We start from the raw sequence: 15,420 nt of genomic DNA, 5'->3' as shown, positions 1-15,420 counted from the left end.
CCACTAACAGTGTATGAGGGTTCCTTTTTCCCCACATCCTCCCCAACATTTGCTATTGTTTGTGTTCTTGATCATAGCCATTCTAACAGGAGTGGGGTGGAATCTTAACATGGTTTTGATTTGCATTTCCTTTATGGCCATTTCTTCATATTTTTTTTGTCATTTGGACTTCTTCCTTTGAAAAAGCTCTGTTTGGTTCATTTGCCCATTTCTTTATTGGGTCATTGAGTTTTGGGGAGTTTAGTTTTTTGAGCTTCCTGTATATTCTGGTTATTAATCCCTTGTCAGAGGTATAGCTGGCAAAGATTTTCTCCCATTCTGTGGGCTGCCTGAGAAGAATATATTTTAAAAGCCATAGGATGTAGTCAAACTTGTGCTCAGAGGAAATGTCATAGCCACAAGTATCCTACAGGGTAATGTTAGAGGAGTCCTGGGGTAGGGAAGGAGACCAGTTAAAAGGCTCCTGCAGTACCCAGGCAGAAAAGGATGGGTACTTTTCTCTGGGGGGAGGAAAGTAGACATACAAAGCCATAGAAAGAATCAATCATTCACTAAACTCTTCCTAATTCATTGAGGCTACAAGTTTTTCCATTAAATAATAGCCTCATGCTGACCCTGAAAGCTTAGGGGTAGTCACATGGCTGACAGACATTCCTGGTTTGGCTTGACTGATTTAAAGAGCAGCTAATCTCAGTAGATTTAGGAACACAGAAGAAACAAAAGATTGTTAGAGGCAGTTCCTTCACTGCTCCCACCAGAGGGCACCTAGGCTATTTTACCTGTGAATTCTGTCAAGCCATCGAGGAACCTAGTTTTCTAGTTATATAAATTGCTCCAGAACACAGAAGAAATGAGTCACCCCATTTCTGATAAAGAAGGGGTGAGCCCCACTGAATATGGCCTAATCTCACATATGAAAGAAGATGCAAAATACCCCAACACCAGCAAATTGAATCCAGGCGTGCAATACAAAAAATACATCAAGTGCAATTTATTCCTGGAATGCAAAAGTGGAATTGTTAGAATTATTAGCTCCCTTTTATAGGAGCTTTAGATCATTCCCTTTATAAATGATGAAATTGGAGCTCATAAAAGTCAAGTGACTTATCCAGGTCAAGCCACAAAGTGACTAATCCAGGACTTGACTCCAGGTCTGCCTGACTCCAAAGCCATCCTCTTTCCTCTGAGGAAGAAGCAAGTGGAGGTGGAAACTTGAACAGAAAGCCCCAAGCACCAATAACATTCCTCAGTTCACCCCAAAACAGTCCTGATCTTGAAAGGTGTCTTTCCAAGCTGAGTGGCAGGTCTTCAGTTTCCTCTTTTCTTGACTCCTGTTTTTAACTTCCTCCAAGTTGCCCCTCTTCCTCCTCCTACTCTCCAACTTTCTCAAACCTCCTTGCTCTCTCCTCTATCAACAGGTGGCTGGATGGCGCCACCTGTTGGCCACTTAGTATTGCACTTGATTTGATCAGGATCCATTTGGATGCTGTATTGGGCTGGCAGGGAGAGGGATTCCGGTGGCTGAAAGACACTTACTCTAGTAGGAACACACTTGTTTGGTGTGGAAAAGGAAGACTGGCTGAAGTTCCTACCTCCTCTGGAAATCTCTCTCAGCCTTTCCCTTTTCCTTTCCTTTTCCTCTTGGCAAATGCCCCACTGTAGAGGGAGTTAGAATGGAGGTGGGATGTGTGGTCCTAGGTGCAGATAATTGATTTACATTGTAAGAGGGAAGTTGAGGAAAAGGTGCTGGGCTGGATACAGAAAACCCGCGGTCTAGTCCCAGGTCAAACATTTAGGTAGATTCTTTCCATTCTTTGATCTTCATAACAATTTCTAACTCTTCCAAGCTCCCAGGTTATGCCAGATCCTGTTTTGCTTTCAAACTGAGGATGCAGAGATGAATCAGACATTGTCTGGCTTGAGGAAGTAAAATTCTGGCAGATGACACTACCATGTGTAGGGTGCTTTATAAGATGAGGGAGCTGTTAGGTTACCTGGTCACTCACCAATTCCAGCCTCTGCCATGACCCTAGCCTGAGCCTCCTTTGAAAACAGGAAGTATGCCTCTATTTTCTCTGTGTAGGTGGGATGGCCTTTGTAACTGGCAGGTGATGATTTCCTTACTCTCTCTTCTGGGAGTTTCCCAGACAGGGCCTGTGTCTTTGCTCCTCTTTTCCCTTATTGGGTAGCTTTAGTCAGAGCTGGGCTCACTGCCTGTTATCTGGAGGCTGACCATGGATTTTAGGGGGTTGAGGAGAAATTAGAGTGAAAAGGCCTGGACCCTGTTTGGGAAAGACATAGTTCACACCCTAGACATCAGTCTGCTTTCCTGTGTTAGAAGGCACTACAGCCTGTGGGCTCACAAAGGCAGGCTTCCAGGAAGAGGTTGGCTCTGGGTTGAGGTCTGAAGGAAGGGAAAGGAGGACTTGCTGCTCTGGTTCCTATGAAACCTCCCCTTCTTCCACCCATGCTAATCGCTAACTGGCCTGGCCAGCTGAAAAAAAATATTGACTACTTTCAAAGCAATTTAGGGGGACCAAGAGAGGGAGAAACCAAAGTTCTGTTCTGGGAACAAAACAGGAAGGAAAGGCAGAACATCTGGGGTCCTAGGTAGAAGACCTATCTGATGGGCCGGCACAGGATACTCACAGGCACCACTGCATGTGGCATTCACATCCCCTGCCCTCAGTACTCATAGCCACCAACTGTATTTTCAGGTTGGACCCATAGGAAGTATTCAGTGTGTAATAATGGTTTTTATTATTCTTATGTTCTGCAAGTAAGCCTCACTTATTGAATGATTCAATTGTTTCTTTTAAAATATTTGTTTTATTGTTAAATATGCAATACATTCACTTGACTTCAACAGTATATAAAAGTATCCCAAGAAAGTATTCATTCTTATTCCCCACTTTTCCTAACAGATAATCAGTTACTAGTTTTTCATTCATCCTTCCAGAATTTTTGTTGCATATATAAAACAATAAAAATATACATTATTTTCTCCTAAAAAACAAAATTGGAAGCATAAATGTTTACACTGTTCCTTGTTTTGATTTTCAACAATATATCTTGGAGCTCTTTTCTACATCCATACATGAAGACCTTCTTTATCTTATACAGCATACTGTTCCCTTCTATGGATGTGCATTATTTGCTTAACCACTCCCTTCGTCAATGGGCATTTATGTTGTTTCCAACCTTTTAACATTCCAAACAGTGCTGCAAGTAGCCCTTGTACATATTTCATACCATTTGTGTGCAGGCATATCTGCACAACTCTCTACATGTGGATTTCTATGCAGCTCTTCTCTGGACACCAAGCTCCCTGTGTACTGGCTCTTTTAGAAGCTGTCTTCTTTTGTTTCTCAAAGGGACCCTCGGTGTCCATGGTCATAATTTCTCAAACTCCACTTCTATCCTGTTCAACATCTTCCTATCAGAGTCTGTCACCAGGCATTTTGGCCTTCAACCCGAGAGTCCTGTGTACTTACTATTCCTACTCTGGGTGGATCTGTGCCCTGGATGTCAGGCTATCCAGGGTGATGGCTCCTTCTGCTTTCTAGTCCTGGGCATCAGTGGCAGGTGTAGGAAAGAAGCTTTTTGACTTCTACCTTTTAGGCCTCTAGGCTTCCTGGCACATGCCGTCTCTCTCCATCTGGTACCTTGATTCTGAGTTCTTTCTTCTGACCTTAGAAGTTCTAAGATCTGCCTCAAATTTCCCATTTCATTGCCTCTAATCCCCAAATATGAGTGGCTCCAGCTTTGAGAGAGGAAGAGGAAGAGGAAGAGGAAGAAGAAAGATCAAATAGAGTCCCCCGTAAAGGCATGCCTGTGATGAATGGGGTGCCAACTCCAGGGCTGGAAACAAAGACTTAAGCAGCCTGGGCACCTCCACATTGGCCCAAACCTGTGATGTCAGCTCATGCAGCAGTTGGCACCACTTGGAGCTAACCTAGCCAGGGGATGAGTCTGTTCTGGCAGGCTTCAAGGAGGCAGGGCAAGGCAATACAATGTAATAACATGCTTATCATTGCTCTGATAACTTCTCACATCTGGAATTGTAGACAGGGCACAGTAGTTAAGAGCTCTGATTCTATAGCCAGATTGTCTGGGACAGGGGATGTACTTCTCATTTGTCAGAAGAGGAAACTGAGGCCCCGGAAGAGGCAGAGGCACCTGAGGTCACATAGGAAGACAGGCAGGCCTGGGAGCAGAGCCCAGGCCTCTTGACTCAGGCCCACTATTACTTGTTAGCTGCAGAATGAACCAGTGGGAGGTGCAGGGCAGGATGGAGCAGGTATCCCCCCTACATGTCAAGGTTGGAGAGGAAGGCAAGGAACCTCACTGAGACATTTTGACTCATGGTTGGCTCTAGCTAGAGCACTAGGTCTCAGAAGTTCCTGAGGTGGTGGGCTAGAAATTTCCTTGGTCTCAGTCTCAAACCCAACTAATTAGATACTTTATAAGTGAGGAAGTAGAGGCTTAAATAGTTGATGTCTCAGACGTGATAGGAACATAGTTTGAACCCAGCTGGAAGACCTGAACTCTTTTTTTCTGTATGATATGCCCATAAGACTCAGTGATTACCCAGCCTCTACTTCATTGATGGGGAGCTCACTACTCCCCAGGTAACCTACAGCATCTCTGAGGCACAGCCTTGTTGGGTCATTTTCCTTGCATGGAGTCACAGAAGTGAAGTCTCATCACAGCTTTGTAGCTGCCCTTTGCTTCTTTTTTCCCCAGGTCAGCCCTGTGGGAATTTGGAGATGGTGGCTGTGCTCACTATTTGTTCTCCAGGCTAGTAAGCTCAGGCCTTTCCGTCATGTCTATAGGACATTTTGTCATCCCTTCCCATATTAATTAGTTAGGTTCAGTTGTGAGTGACAGACTGCCCCTGTCCCACATCAGTACCTTAAGCAAGAAATTTAACACAACCTAGCTTAGCAAAAGAGAGCTTGCTTTCTTTCCTTCTCTCTCTCACTACCTCCCTCCCTCCCTCCCTCTGTCTCTCTTCATGTTTCGTCTCTGGAAAGTCCAATGTTCTAGTTTCAGGCAGAACTGGGTCCTATTATTAAGGCTCCATCCTCTCTGTAGGTTGTTTCTCTGTGTGTTGGGGCTTCAGTGTCAAACAGCATTCCCCACAGAGCAGAAAAAGTGGCTTCTGACAGCTAAGCCTGCACGATCCAAAAGGAGCAGCACTCTTCTCAGATTATCAGACTGCATATATTCCAGAGCCTCATGGTCTACATAACCCCACTTTCCGGCATACTTCTCAAGTCATGGAGGAGTAACTGGAGAGCCAGTCTACCCCTGACCAATCACTGGGCCTTGGACTGGCAGTGCTATGTTTGATCCAGTCAGGTTGGCCTATTTGTTCCTAGAGGTAAATGAGAAGGGGATAGAGATTGGACAGACCCATCAGATTCCATGAAGCACAGGAGGGGAGGCTTCCTTCAACAGGGAGTTGGAACACCCCAAATCTGTAAGCATGGTCAGCCATCACACCAGGAGAGTGACTTTTACCTTACAAGCAATGGGGGCCTCTTCTTAGAGAACACATACTTCTACTGATGTTTGAGCTTGCTTTCTGGGGAGTTCCAGTAATAGGGAGAAGTATACTCATTCAATCTTCCTTTCATTCATGCACCCACATACCTAACACCAATTAAATACTTACTATGTGTCAACCTTTGTGACTGGCAGGAGACAGAGTGATTAAAAATGACAATGCAGAACATTTATTGCTCTCTTTCAAAGTTGCAGGCATTGGGCTAAAAGCTTTATATGCATTACCTCATTTACTGCTCACAACAACTGAATGAGATAGGTACAGTTATTCTCCCTATTTTGTAGAGAAAAGTTGATAACCCTGTTTTCAAGGGGCTCACAGTCCATAGGGGTGACCAACTGGGAGACACACTGGGACAACAGGGGTGAGCTAAGTGCTTTGGGAGCACAGTAGTGAGTATGGGATATTGTAAGAGGAAGCAGCTCATAAAACTCAACGTTTGAAATGGACCAAAAGGGATTAGGAGAAATGAGTCAGGCAGAATGTGAACATGTAAGTGCAAATCAGGTGTGAGCAGAGTGCAGGGGTTGGAGGTGAGGCTGGACAAGTAGGCAGGACCTAGCTGCCAGGTATCTTGTGCAGACAAGCACAGTTCACCCAGAAAGTGAAGCTGCAAATGGTGCAGGCTAGTGGGCAGGTATTCCCGTGGCCTCAGGCAAATAACCTGCAAATCAACTTCCTTTCTGCACCAGGAGGCCTCCTTCAGTTGATCTGGGCTCTCTGAGTGTTTATTAACTGGAAAGATCTCAGCCCCTCCCTCTCTTGGGCAAGCAGTGGTGGTAGTTGATGGGAGAGGGAGTATCAGCCTGGTTGGGCTGTTCCCAGCCTCCAGCCCCACCCACCTGCTTACATAAGACATTCAGTCAAAGTCTGCAATTTGGTACCCTTCAAAGTAGCTTGATCTGGGATAGGGCTGGGGAAGAAAAGGTCTAAGTTCCCAGCACAGCTCTGCCCTCTGTCTTCCTTACTGCCCTAACTTGGAGCAGTGAGCCTTACCCCAGCTTCCTCTTGCATTTCCCCCTTCAATGCCCAAACTCCCTCTACCCAGACCTCCCCCATCAGAATGAGTTCTCCCCCACAATACTTGCTCTCATCTAGCTGAGATGGGGGTGGGCCCTGAGATGGGAAACCAGTCTTCCAGTTCCACCTTTACTACCAATTTGCTTTGTGACCTTGGGCAAGTCAGCCCTCTCTCCAGGTCCCAATTTCCCCATCTGGAAAATGAGCTTTGAAAATTCTACAGTACAGTTTTGAACTTCAGTCAACAACTGGAGTCTTCATTTACTAGCGGGAGGAGGAGGGAGAGAAAAACAGCACACCTAGCATGCCACACAAAGGGTGGGTGGAGTGGATTAACGGTCTGTTTGGAGAAAGGCGAGGCAGGAAGCAGGTGGGCTGTGCAGTGGTGAGCTAGCTGGGAGTGGGGGGTCCTCGTGTTATGTTCTGAGGACCTCAGGGCAGGAAGAGGAAAGGATATGTTGTTGGGCTCTGGAGAAGGCTACTTTAAGGAAGAGGCAGGAGTTGAGAAGGATTTGAAGCGTGAGTACAGACTGGAAAAGGAAGCAAATATGAGTAAAAAGTAGAGTCCGGAGGTTATGAGTCTCTGGATGACTTTGCCAAAGGGGTGGAACAGGGTGTGTCGGGGAGGAAGGGGGGCGGGAGTGGTGCTTTGGTTTCAGATCCAGAGGGACAGTTCCTGACTTTGCATGAATGCGAGGCTCCTCCAGAGGTCGCTGTTCCCCAGGAATCCATAACTGGTATATGCGCTGCTGGCCCTGGGCTTCTGCTGGTCACCCGGCTCTACTACTAAGCTTATGAAGCGCCGCATGCACTCCACTGGACGCAGAGATTCATCAGTATTTCTCCGCCTATGCTGGAACCTACAGCTTTAGTAGTCACAAGGGAGCTCGAAAAGGTTAAATATAGCGACGGCGCGCGCGGAGTGCATAGAACTAGGTTCCTACGGCTAGGCGATCTGACTCCGGCACTACCTCAATTCAGAACCGCAGAAGGGCACGGTGTTCCATAGTGCCACTGCTCTATCAGCATATAACTGGTGGGCCTGCACGATCACTTTACGGTTTCCTCCCTCTCCCAGCAAGTCACTGGACCTTCTCCAGACCCGGAACCCCGCTCCCCCGCCCCGCACCCGGTTGGGACCTTCCCGACCGGGTCTAGCTGCTGCCGGGAGCCGGCTTGCAGTCTCAGACCAGGTCTGGAAGACAGCTGTAGGCCTGAATGGCCAGCTTTCACAGGGAGGTCCTGGGTCATTCGCCCCACGGGCAGCCGGTCTTCTGGTGCCTCAGGACAAACTCCTCCTCCAGCGTGAGGTTGGTAGGGGACAGGCGCGGGTTGCTCAGGGGCATACTCTGCCACTGAGAGCCACCGTTCGCGGTAAGGGAAGACCTACAAGTGTACAGATAAACAGACCCACCAGAGCGTAGTTAGACTTGGAGTTCCCGCTCCAGAACACCTGGAAGTGCCTCCACTCCCCAAGTCCGGCGGCTCCAGTGCCCGCTAGCGCGCTCAGCCGGCCCCACTGCGGGTCCTCGCGAACTTCTGCGGAGCCAGCGCCCACGGCCCGGCTGTTTGGAGCGGCGCTGTTGTTTTCGCCTTTCCTGAGCCGGCAACCCTCTTCACACGAACTGCAGTCGACAGGCTCCACAGATTGCTCTGGTCTCAACCGCTGCAGCGTTCTCAGGTCGCACAGTGCTCAAGCATGCCCTGCACCCTTGGACTCAGGGGTGAATGAGACTGGGAGGAAAGGGTCCGCAACCGGGCGTAATGGTAGGAGAGGAGAGGAAGATGGGCTAGTTTGTATGCTCGAACTTTGCCACGCGGAGCTGTAGGGTACAGCAGAGGCGCCTGGGGCGAGCAGATGGGCTGCGCGGATCTCCACGCACACACTGGAGTCCTGCCAGCTCTATGCCTGGTGTGCCCCCGCTGCGTGAGGGCCACCCCTGTGGGGTCACACGATCAGTAGTCTCCCACCTCCAACTCCGGCAAACGGAGCCGAAACCCTCCGAGAAAGGGATGAAAGGTGAAATGTACTGACAGTGGTCAAACAAACGTTACGCTCCAGAGCAGTGGCCCTGTGGAGAGTGGGCTGGGGCGATCTCGCATCGTTCCTGAGGCTTGCCAGTTTGGTGAATAAAATTACAGAAGTTTGTGGGCGTCTCGCTACCAGTCCAGCTCAGACCTCTCTCAGCAGCTCCGCTGTGTGGAGGAGCAGTTTCCCTCCCTGCCCCCGCCCTCCGGCTCTGCCAGTTCACAACCCGAAGCCGGCGGGCGACTAGTCAGCGGGAGTTTCAGGACAAACTCCTCTTGTAGCAGCTCGGCTCTCCATCGGTTTCACGATTATATCCGAGAAATTTCTGGATATAAATTTCTCCACTCCCCTATCCATTGAGACCGTAAGAAGGGGCGGAAGAGACGGTCGGGATACCTCTGGGAGCAACACACACTTCACAATAAACACTCAACAAATTCCCGGTTATGGAAACATTTCTGGAATAGAAAACTCTGAGCAGGCACATGTCTCCCCAAAATGCTTCCCCCAATTGTTCTGGGCTGCTTGAGAGAGGAGGCCAGGCAGAGAGGCAGATGGAGGAGGAGGCTGGGCACGACCATAGACTTTGTAACCAAGATCTGTCCAGCTTTCTGCTCCTTGGAGGCTGCTGTAGGCATGAGTGCTGGAGCTTAGGCTTCGGGATCATCTCCAGGTTTTTGCCAAAGGTGCAACAAACTTAGGTAGGACCTAGACCACAGCCAGAAGACAAGGAAGAAGCTGAGTCTGTAGGTGGGAAAGGCAGTGGCCACCAGAGAAGTGAAAAAAACAAAAGGAATCCTGAATCCTTGGGTCGTCCTTCTCCCAGACCCCAGTATATCTGTTCTTGGCACTGTTTAAAACAAATTGGCCCAGAGCCTTGGAAGGATAAGCGACTACCAGAAATCCCCTTCCTAGGTAAGAGGGTAGCTCAGTCAGGGAGGCAGTTATTTGGATAGCAGAATTCTGGCCTGGAGCCGGGCAACGAGGTCCACTCAACTTAGGGCCCCTCAAAAGCCTGGCAAGTAACATGGGCCTCAGTTTCCACTCCTGAAAAAAGTTGTGTGTGTGTGTGTGTGTGTGTGTGTGTGTGTGTATAGAGTCTGATGAGCGATTTCTTAGGGCCATAACCCAATCCACCCTGCAGAACAGACTGGAGGTTCTATTCTGCTTTGTCCGAACTTGGATCGAATGTGCATAAGAGCCAGGCAGAGGCAGAGGCCAGTAGCTACTGTTGGTCAGTAGAGGGTCTTGCCTGGAGCATTAGAACCAGGGGATTAGGGCAGCAAACACTTCAGCCAGTCCTACTGTGAAGCTGGGCAGGGGCTGGAGCCTGAGAAACCAGGAGAGCACTGGCATGGCAGGAAGCTACTCATTCCTGCTTGCCATTTTCAAAATGAAGACATTCAGAAGATGAAATGGATAGCATGATACCAATGCTTTTCTCCTCACTTATTTAGACACTAGCAGAGATGAGCTGGGTTGGAGTTAGTGTGTGGTAAATGGTGTGGGGTATCTGCAAGTGGGGTCCTGAGAGTGTGAGAAAGAACTCCATGTAAAAAAGAGCAAGCTTGAGGTATGTATACTGTTGCCAGATAAAACCTATCTTCTAAATCTAGCAACCCTAGGTATGTCAGTTTATCTGGACTCAACGCAAGAAACGACTTACCGGGACTTTTTTTTTTTCTTTTTTTTTTGAGAGCCCTATCACCCACGACATTCCAATTTCAGGACCAACAGTCCTTGTCCAATTTATTGTTCCTGAATTGAGGATTGAACCTTTTCTCTTTCTTCCAAGGATACTCTTTATCCAGACCTGGCACAACAAGTGGATCTCCTTGATTTGAGGTCCCAGAGAGAACTGTAAGTCCCAGAGGTCTTGCTCTCCCTGGATTTGAGCAGCTACACCAGCCTTTCACCCTCTTCTGTTCTTGGCAGGATGAAAAACTATTGTGAACATTCCACAACCAGGCCAGGCTCTATCTTGTTGCAGGAGCCTGGATGAATCCTTCCCCACTTCTTTGAGCCTCTGCAGCCCCATCAGTAGAATGGGAGAGTTGGATTTACCTAGACTCTTCCACTGACTGTCAGATAAAAGAATCCATTCATCCTGCGGAGATTCAGCCCACTAGGGCTGCAAATTCCCTTCCTACTCCTGAGCGTATCTACAGGGGCCTGAGTTCAGCACAATGACCAGAGGTGGTACCACTAAGAAGTCCCCTTCTGGGCCAGGACTTGAGGTCCAGATGGGAGATCAGGGCCCCAAGAATCTACAATTTATCTCAATACCTTCTCCATAACCTAGAATATGGTTATGTTTACATATTAATTATGAGATAGGTGTTTTAAATGTTTTTTACAGAGGAAGAGACAGACAAAAGTTTAAGAAAATCAGTGACAGACCTGCTAAGTACGGAAGCCAGAAATGGAACCCCAGAGCTTGAGTCTAGGGTCCTTGCGCTTAACAGCTATGCAGACCAGGAAACTGAGACTCCAAAGGCGGGGGGTGGGGTGGGGGGGTGCATCTTAATGAGCCACAGCCTTTTGACAAAGGCGCGCAGCCTGGACTCAAACCTCCAATGCTAGGAGCTGTGGCCACTGCGCGGCGCTGTGGGGGCAGCGGTCAGGTCATCCGCTCAGTTCTTGTCCAGGTCCAGCGCCAGACCCCCCTTCCACGCCCCAAAAGTTGAACTGGGCTCAGTGTGAGCTGGAGTGATTTGTTTCTGGGTCCTGGAGGGAGGCTAAGGGAGGGAGGCCTAATGGGATGGGTTGGAACCCGACTAGCAGGAAGAGCACACTAAACCAACCTTTTGTGCACGAGATCCCAAGATAAAGGCTACCCTGGCCCTGGGCTGAGGTCAGGGTTCACTGACGGAGGTCTCCATGGGAGACTTACTGCCTGTCCAAAAGTCCTCTAAGTTCCGGGGCCAGAAAGGCGGAGGGGAGGCAGCTCTCAGTGTGTAGGGGAAGAAAGGGAAATTCATCCAGGGATTCTCAGACCCGGGAACAGACACCCAGACAAACTCAGAGTTTTCAACAGGGGACAGAGACAAGAGATTCAAGGACAGCAAGAAATACAGAGTCATAGAGACTGAAATGCTGATACGGAAAACGGTCGCAGTACAGGCAAACTACGAGCTATGGACGGGTGCGCGCCCAGGGAGTGAGGCCGCAGCGAAGCATCTGAGAGCCGACCACAAGCCAGCGGCGCACTCCCTGGGGATAGTGGTAGGGCCGGAGCTGGGAAGGAAAGAGATGGGAGCAGCCAAAATTTCTCACCTTTCAGGGGCGGGAGGCTGCGGGCGCCAAGTTTGCTCCTCGCGATCATTTTCCCCTCGGGCCGGAAGCCACTTGAGCTCTGGCGGGCCCTGCTCGGTTGGGTTGGTCCGGGCATCTCAGGCTCTCGCATTTCAACGGTCCTTCGGCCCTGGTGGCCGAGACACTGCATTGGAGAGATGATGGATGCGGGCTGTAGCCACATCTACCGGCTCCCGCTGGCGCCCGCGTAAATCGTAACTTCCAGGGCTGAGCACACTGAAGGCGGTGACTTCAGGGAGCCGAGGGTTTGCTAGAGCTGCGGGGAAGATGATGACCCGCCTCCAGCCACTCGAGCCCAGCTCCCGCCGCGGCGCGGGTTTGTTCCCGCCGGGCCCCAGAGCTGAGGCCCTCCGCCCACCCCCTTCCTCCCCGCCCCGCCCCGCCCAGGGAGCTCCGCCCCGGGCCCGCGGTTCTTCCGCCTTATACAGCCGCTAGGCGGGAGGGACTAAACCCCCAAACCCCCAGTCCCACCCCTGTGACTAGGGTACGAGATCGGCAAGGGTAAGGGGTGGTCTAGGCTCCTTCCGCCTGCGCCGTGGGTACGGGTCCCTGCTCGGGCTCCCGGGGCAGCGAGGGAGCAGTCAATTAGGGGATCCCTGCAGGGTGAAAGCCTCAGACTCGGAACACTAGGGGGCGCTGCGAAGCTGGGGGACACCCCTCCCGGTCCGCCTCAGTCCCCCGCCCCCTCCCCGCCCGCGCGCAAAACACACTCGCCCCAGAAGCAGCGCGGCCGAGCCCGAGCCTTGGCCGGAGCGGAGCCGGAGAGCGGCGGCGGCAGCGGCACCATGACCCTGGGCAGCTGTTGCTGCGAGATCATGTCCTCCGAGAGCTCCCCGGCCGCGCTGTCTGAGGCAGACGCAGACATAGACGTGGTGGGCGGTGGCAGCGGTGGGGGGGAGCTTCCAGCCCGCTCGGGGCCCCGCGCCCCCCGGGACGTGCTCCCCCACGGCCACGAGCCTCCCCCGGAGGAAGCCGAGGCAGACGTAGCAGAGGACGAGGAGGAGTCGGGTGGCTGCTCGGACGGCGAGCCCCGCGCTCTAGCGCCTCGGGGGGCGGCAGCCGCAGCGGGAAGCCCGGGGCCAGGCGCGGCGGCTGCGGCGGCCCGGGGCGCGGCGGGGCCGGGGCCGGGACCGCCGTCGGGGGGCACGGTGACGCGGAGCCCGCTGGTGAAGCCACCCTACTCGTACATCGCGCTCATCACCATGGCTATCCTTCAGAGCCCCAAGAAACGCCTGACACTGAGCGAGATCTGCGAGTTCATCAGCGGCCGCTTCCCCTACTACCGAGAGAAGTTCCCCGCCTGGCAGAACAGCATCCGCCACAATCTCTCACTCAACGACTGCTTTGTCAAGATCCCTCGCGAACCGGGCAACCCGGGCAAGGGCAACTACTGGACGCTTGACCCGGAGTCGGCAGACATGTTCGACAACGGCAGCTTTCTAAGGCGCCGCAAACGCTTCAAGCGGCAGCCGCTGCCGCCGCCGCATCCACACCCGCACCCTCACCCTGAGCTGCTGTTGCGTGGCGGGGCTGCAGCGGCTGGGGATCCCGGAGCCTTCCTGCCCGGCTTCGCCGCTTACGGCGCCTACGGCTATGGCTACGGTCTGGCTCTCCCGGCCTACGGCGCACCCCCGCCGGGGCCGGCCCCGCACCCGCATCCACACCCGCACGCCTTCGCTTTCGCCGCCGCCGCGCCTTGCCAGCTGTCGGTTCCCCCAGGCCGCGCCGCTGCGCCTCCACCCGGACCTCCGACGGCCTCGGTGTTCGCGGGCACAGCCTCCGCTCCGGCTCCTGCGCCTGCCCCAGGGTCGGGTCCGGGCCCCGCGGGCCTGCCAGCCTTCCTTGGCGCGGAGCTGGGCTGCGCCAAAGCTTTCTACCCTCCGTCTCTGAGTCCTCCTGCAGCTGGCACCGCGGCCAGTCTGTCCACCGCACTCCTGCGTCAGGGCCTCAAGACTGACGCGGGCGGTGGTGCGGGCGGCGGGGGCGCTGGGGTAGGGCAGAGGCCTTCCTTCTCTATAGACCACATCATGGGCCACGGTGGTGGCGGGGCAGCACCTCCGGGCGGCGGCGAGGGCTCACCCGGATCGCCGTTCGCGGCAGCCGCGGGTCCCGGGGGTCAAGCCCAGGTCTTAGCCATGCTGACTGCCCCGGCCCTGGCTCCGGTGGCCGGCCACATCCGCCTCTCTCACCCCGGGGACGCGCTTCTGTCCTCAGGGCCCCCGTTCGCTAGCAAAGTTGCCGGCCTCAGTGGCTGCCACTTCTGACCGCACAGGGCTCAGGGCCAGTTAGGCCCGCACTCCTCAGCCTCTCCCAGGAGCTCCTGCGGCCCCAGCGGAACTCAGGGAGTCTTATTTATGAAGAGTCTCCAGACCTGGGGCCGGCGCGCGTGACTTGGCACTTCAGACGCCACGCTCAGAATCTCGCCGAGAGTTGGGACGAAACGGGCTCCATCGCACAGGGCGAGGCCTAGGTCTTCGTAAAGAGGTCCCAAGCCAAGATCCCATTCCAGTCTGAGCAGTAAAAGAGGGATGGGGGAGCCTTCGCTTTTTCCCTACCTCTGCGCCCGTTCGCGGCCCTGGAAGAATGCTTTCCCGGAGATATGCCTGCACGGGCCCTGTGGATCCCGCCAGAAACACCAAGGGCGCTGAGAAATCTCCCTTTCTTCCTCTCCCCCATTCCTTCCTTCCTCAACTTTGAGATCCTGCTTGTCCAATATTATAATTTAAAGACCTCTATTATCCGCTTTATGCTTAAAAGAAAAGTTCGACCTTTTTGTTGTTGTTTTGTTTTTGCTGTTCTCCAAGGAAGTTGGAAGCCTAAAGCAGTGTCTACACAGGGGAAGCTGAAAGGAGAGGTGAAGCGGGGGTCTCCACAATCTTTGCAGAAACCCCAGATCCCACTCCACTGAAGAAAATCCTTTCTCTTGTTTGGGCACTTGTAAAGGAACTTTCCCTGCTTTCCTGTGGCCAACCATCTAGGGCCAGCAGCCCTCTCTGCCTTTGGCTCTGCCTCAGGCCCTGTGATATTTATTGTAGTTAAAGGCAATGAGGTCGGGTGGGAGAGGAGGGTCTGGGTCAGGGACTGGAAGGTGGGGGTGGGGTGGGTAAGGGCACAGAGCTATGGCAAGGGGTCTTGTAATTGTGTGTAAATTTCTGTACAGCGGGCTGCTCTCTGCGTTCTCTGTCCACTGGTGTGCATTAATTTGGACTTCTCTGCTCAGGGGAGTCTGTGAAATCATCTGATGGTTTGTGTGGAAGAAAAAAAAATCTGTCTCCTCCCTGCCTTCCCATTGGTGTCAATTGAATAAATGTATGTGAACTTCAGTGGTCACCAGCTGGGTCTGCTTGCCTGCACTCCCTTGTCATTATAGGGGCTCTTGCAGAAGACCCCAAGCTCAGAAGGGAAGAGGGAGTGAGGAAGGAAAAGGCCGGCGGAAGAGGGTTGGATTTTTCAGGTACTGGAGGCACTGCAACTTTGGCCTTCA

The 15,420-nt window shown here is 52.3% G+C and overlaps 1 protein-coding gene across 1 annotated transcript; it reads left to right on the top strand.

Moving 5' to 3' along the window:
* The first annotated feature begins 12,415 nt into the window (after positions 1–12,415).
* Foxd2 (forkhead box D2) lies at positions 12,416–14,985 on the top strand. Its single transcript, XM_020184012.2, has one exon. The coding sequence runs from the start codon at positions 12,722–12,724 to the stop codon at positions 14,198–14,200; it is 1,479 nt and encodes a 492-aa protein (XP_020039601.1). The 5' UTR covers positions 12,416–12,721; the 3' UTR covers positions 14,201–14,985.
* Positions 14,986–15,420: the final 435 nt, after the last annotated feature.

The sequence above is a fragment of the Castor canadensis genome, chromosome 7 (genome assembly GCF_047511655.1).
Source record: "Castor canadensis chromosome 7, mCasCan1.hap1v2, whole genome shotgun sequence".
Taxonomy (NCBI): domain Eukaryota; kingdom Metazoa; phylum Chordata; class Mammalia; order Rodentia; family Castoridae; genus Castor; species Castor canadensis.
The sequence above is the reverse complement of the archived record's forward strand: the minus strand, read 5'-3'. Positions and strand labels throughout refer to the sequence as shown.

Excerpts from the sequence above, each read along its gene's own strand:
- Foxd2 (XM_020184012.2), top strand. The coding sequence starts at position 12,722 with ATGACCCTGGGCAGCTGTTGCTGCGAGATCATGTCCTCCGAGAGCTCC.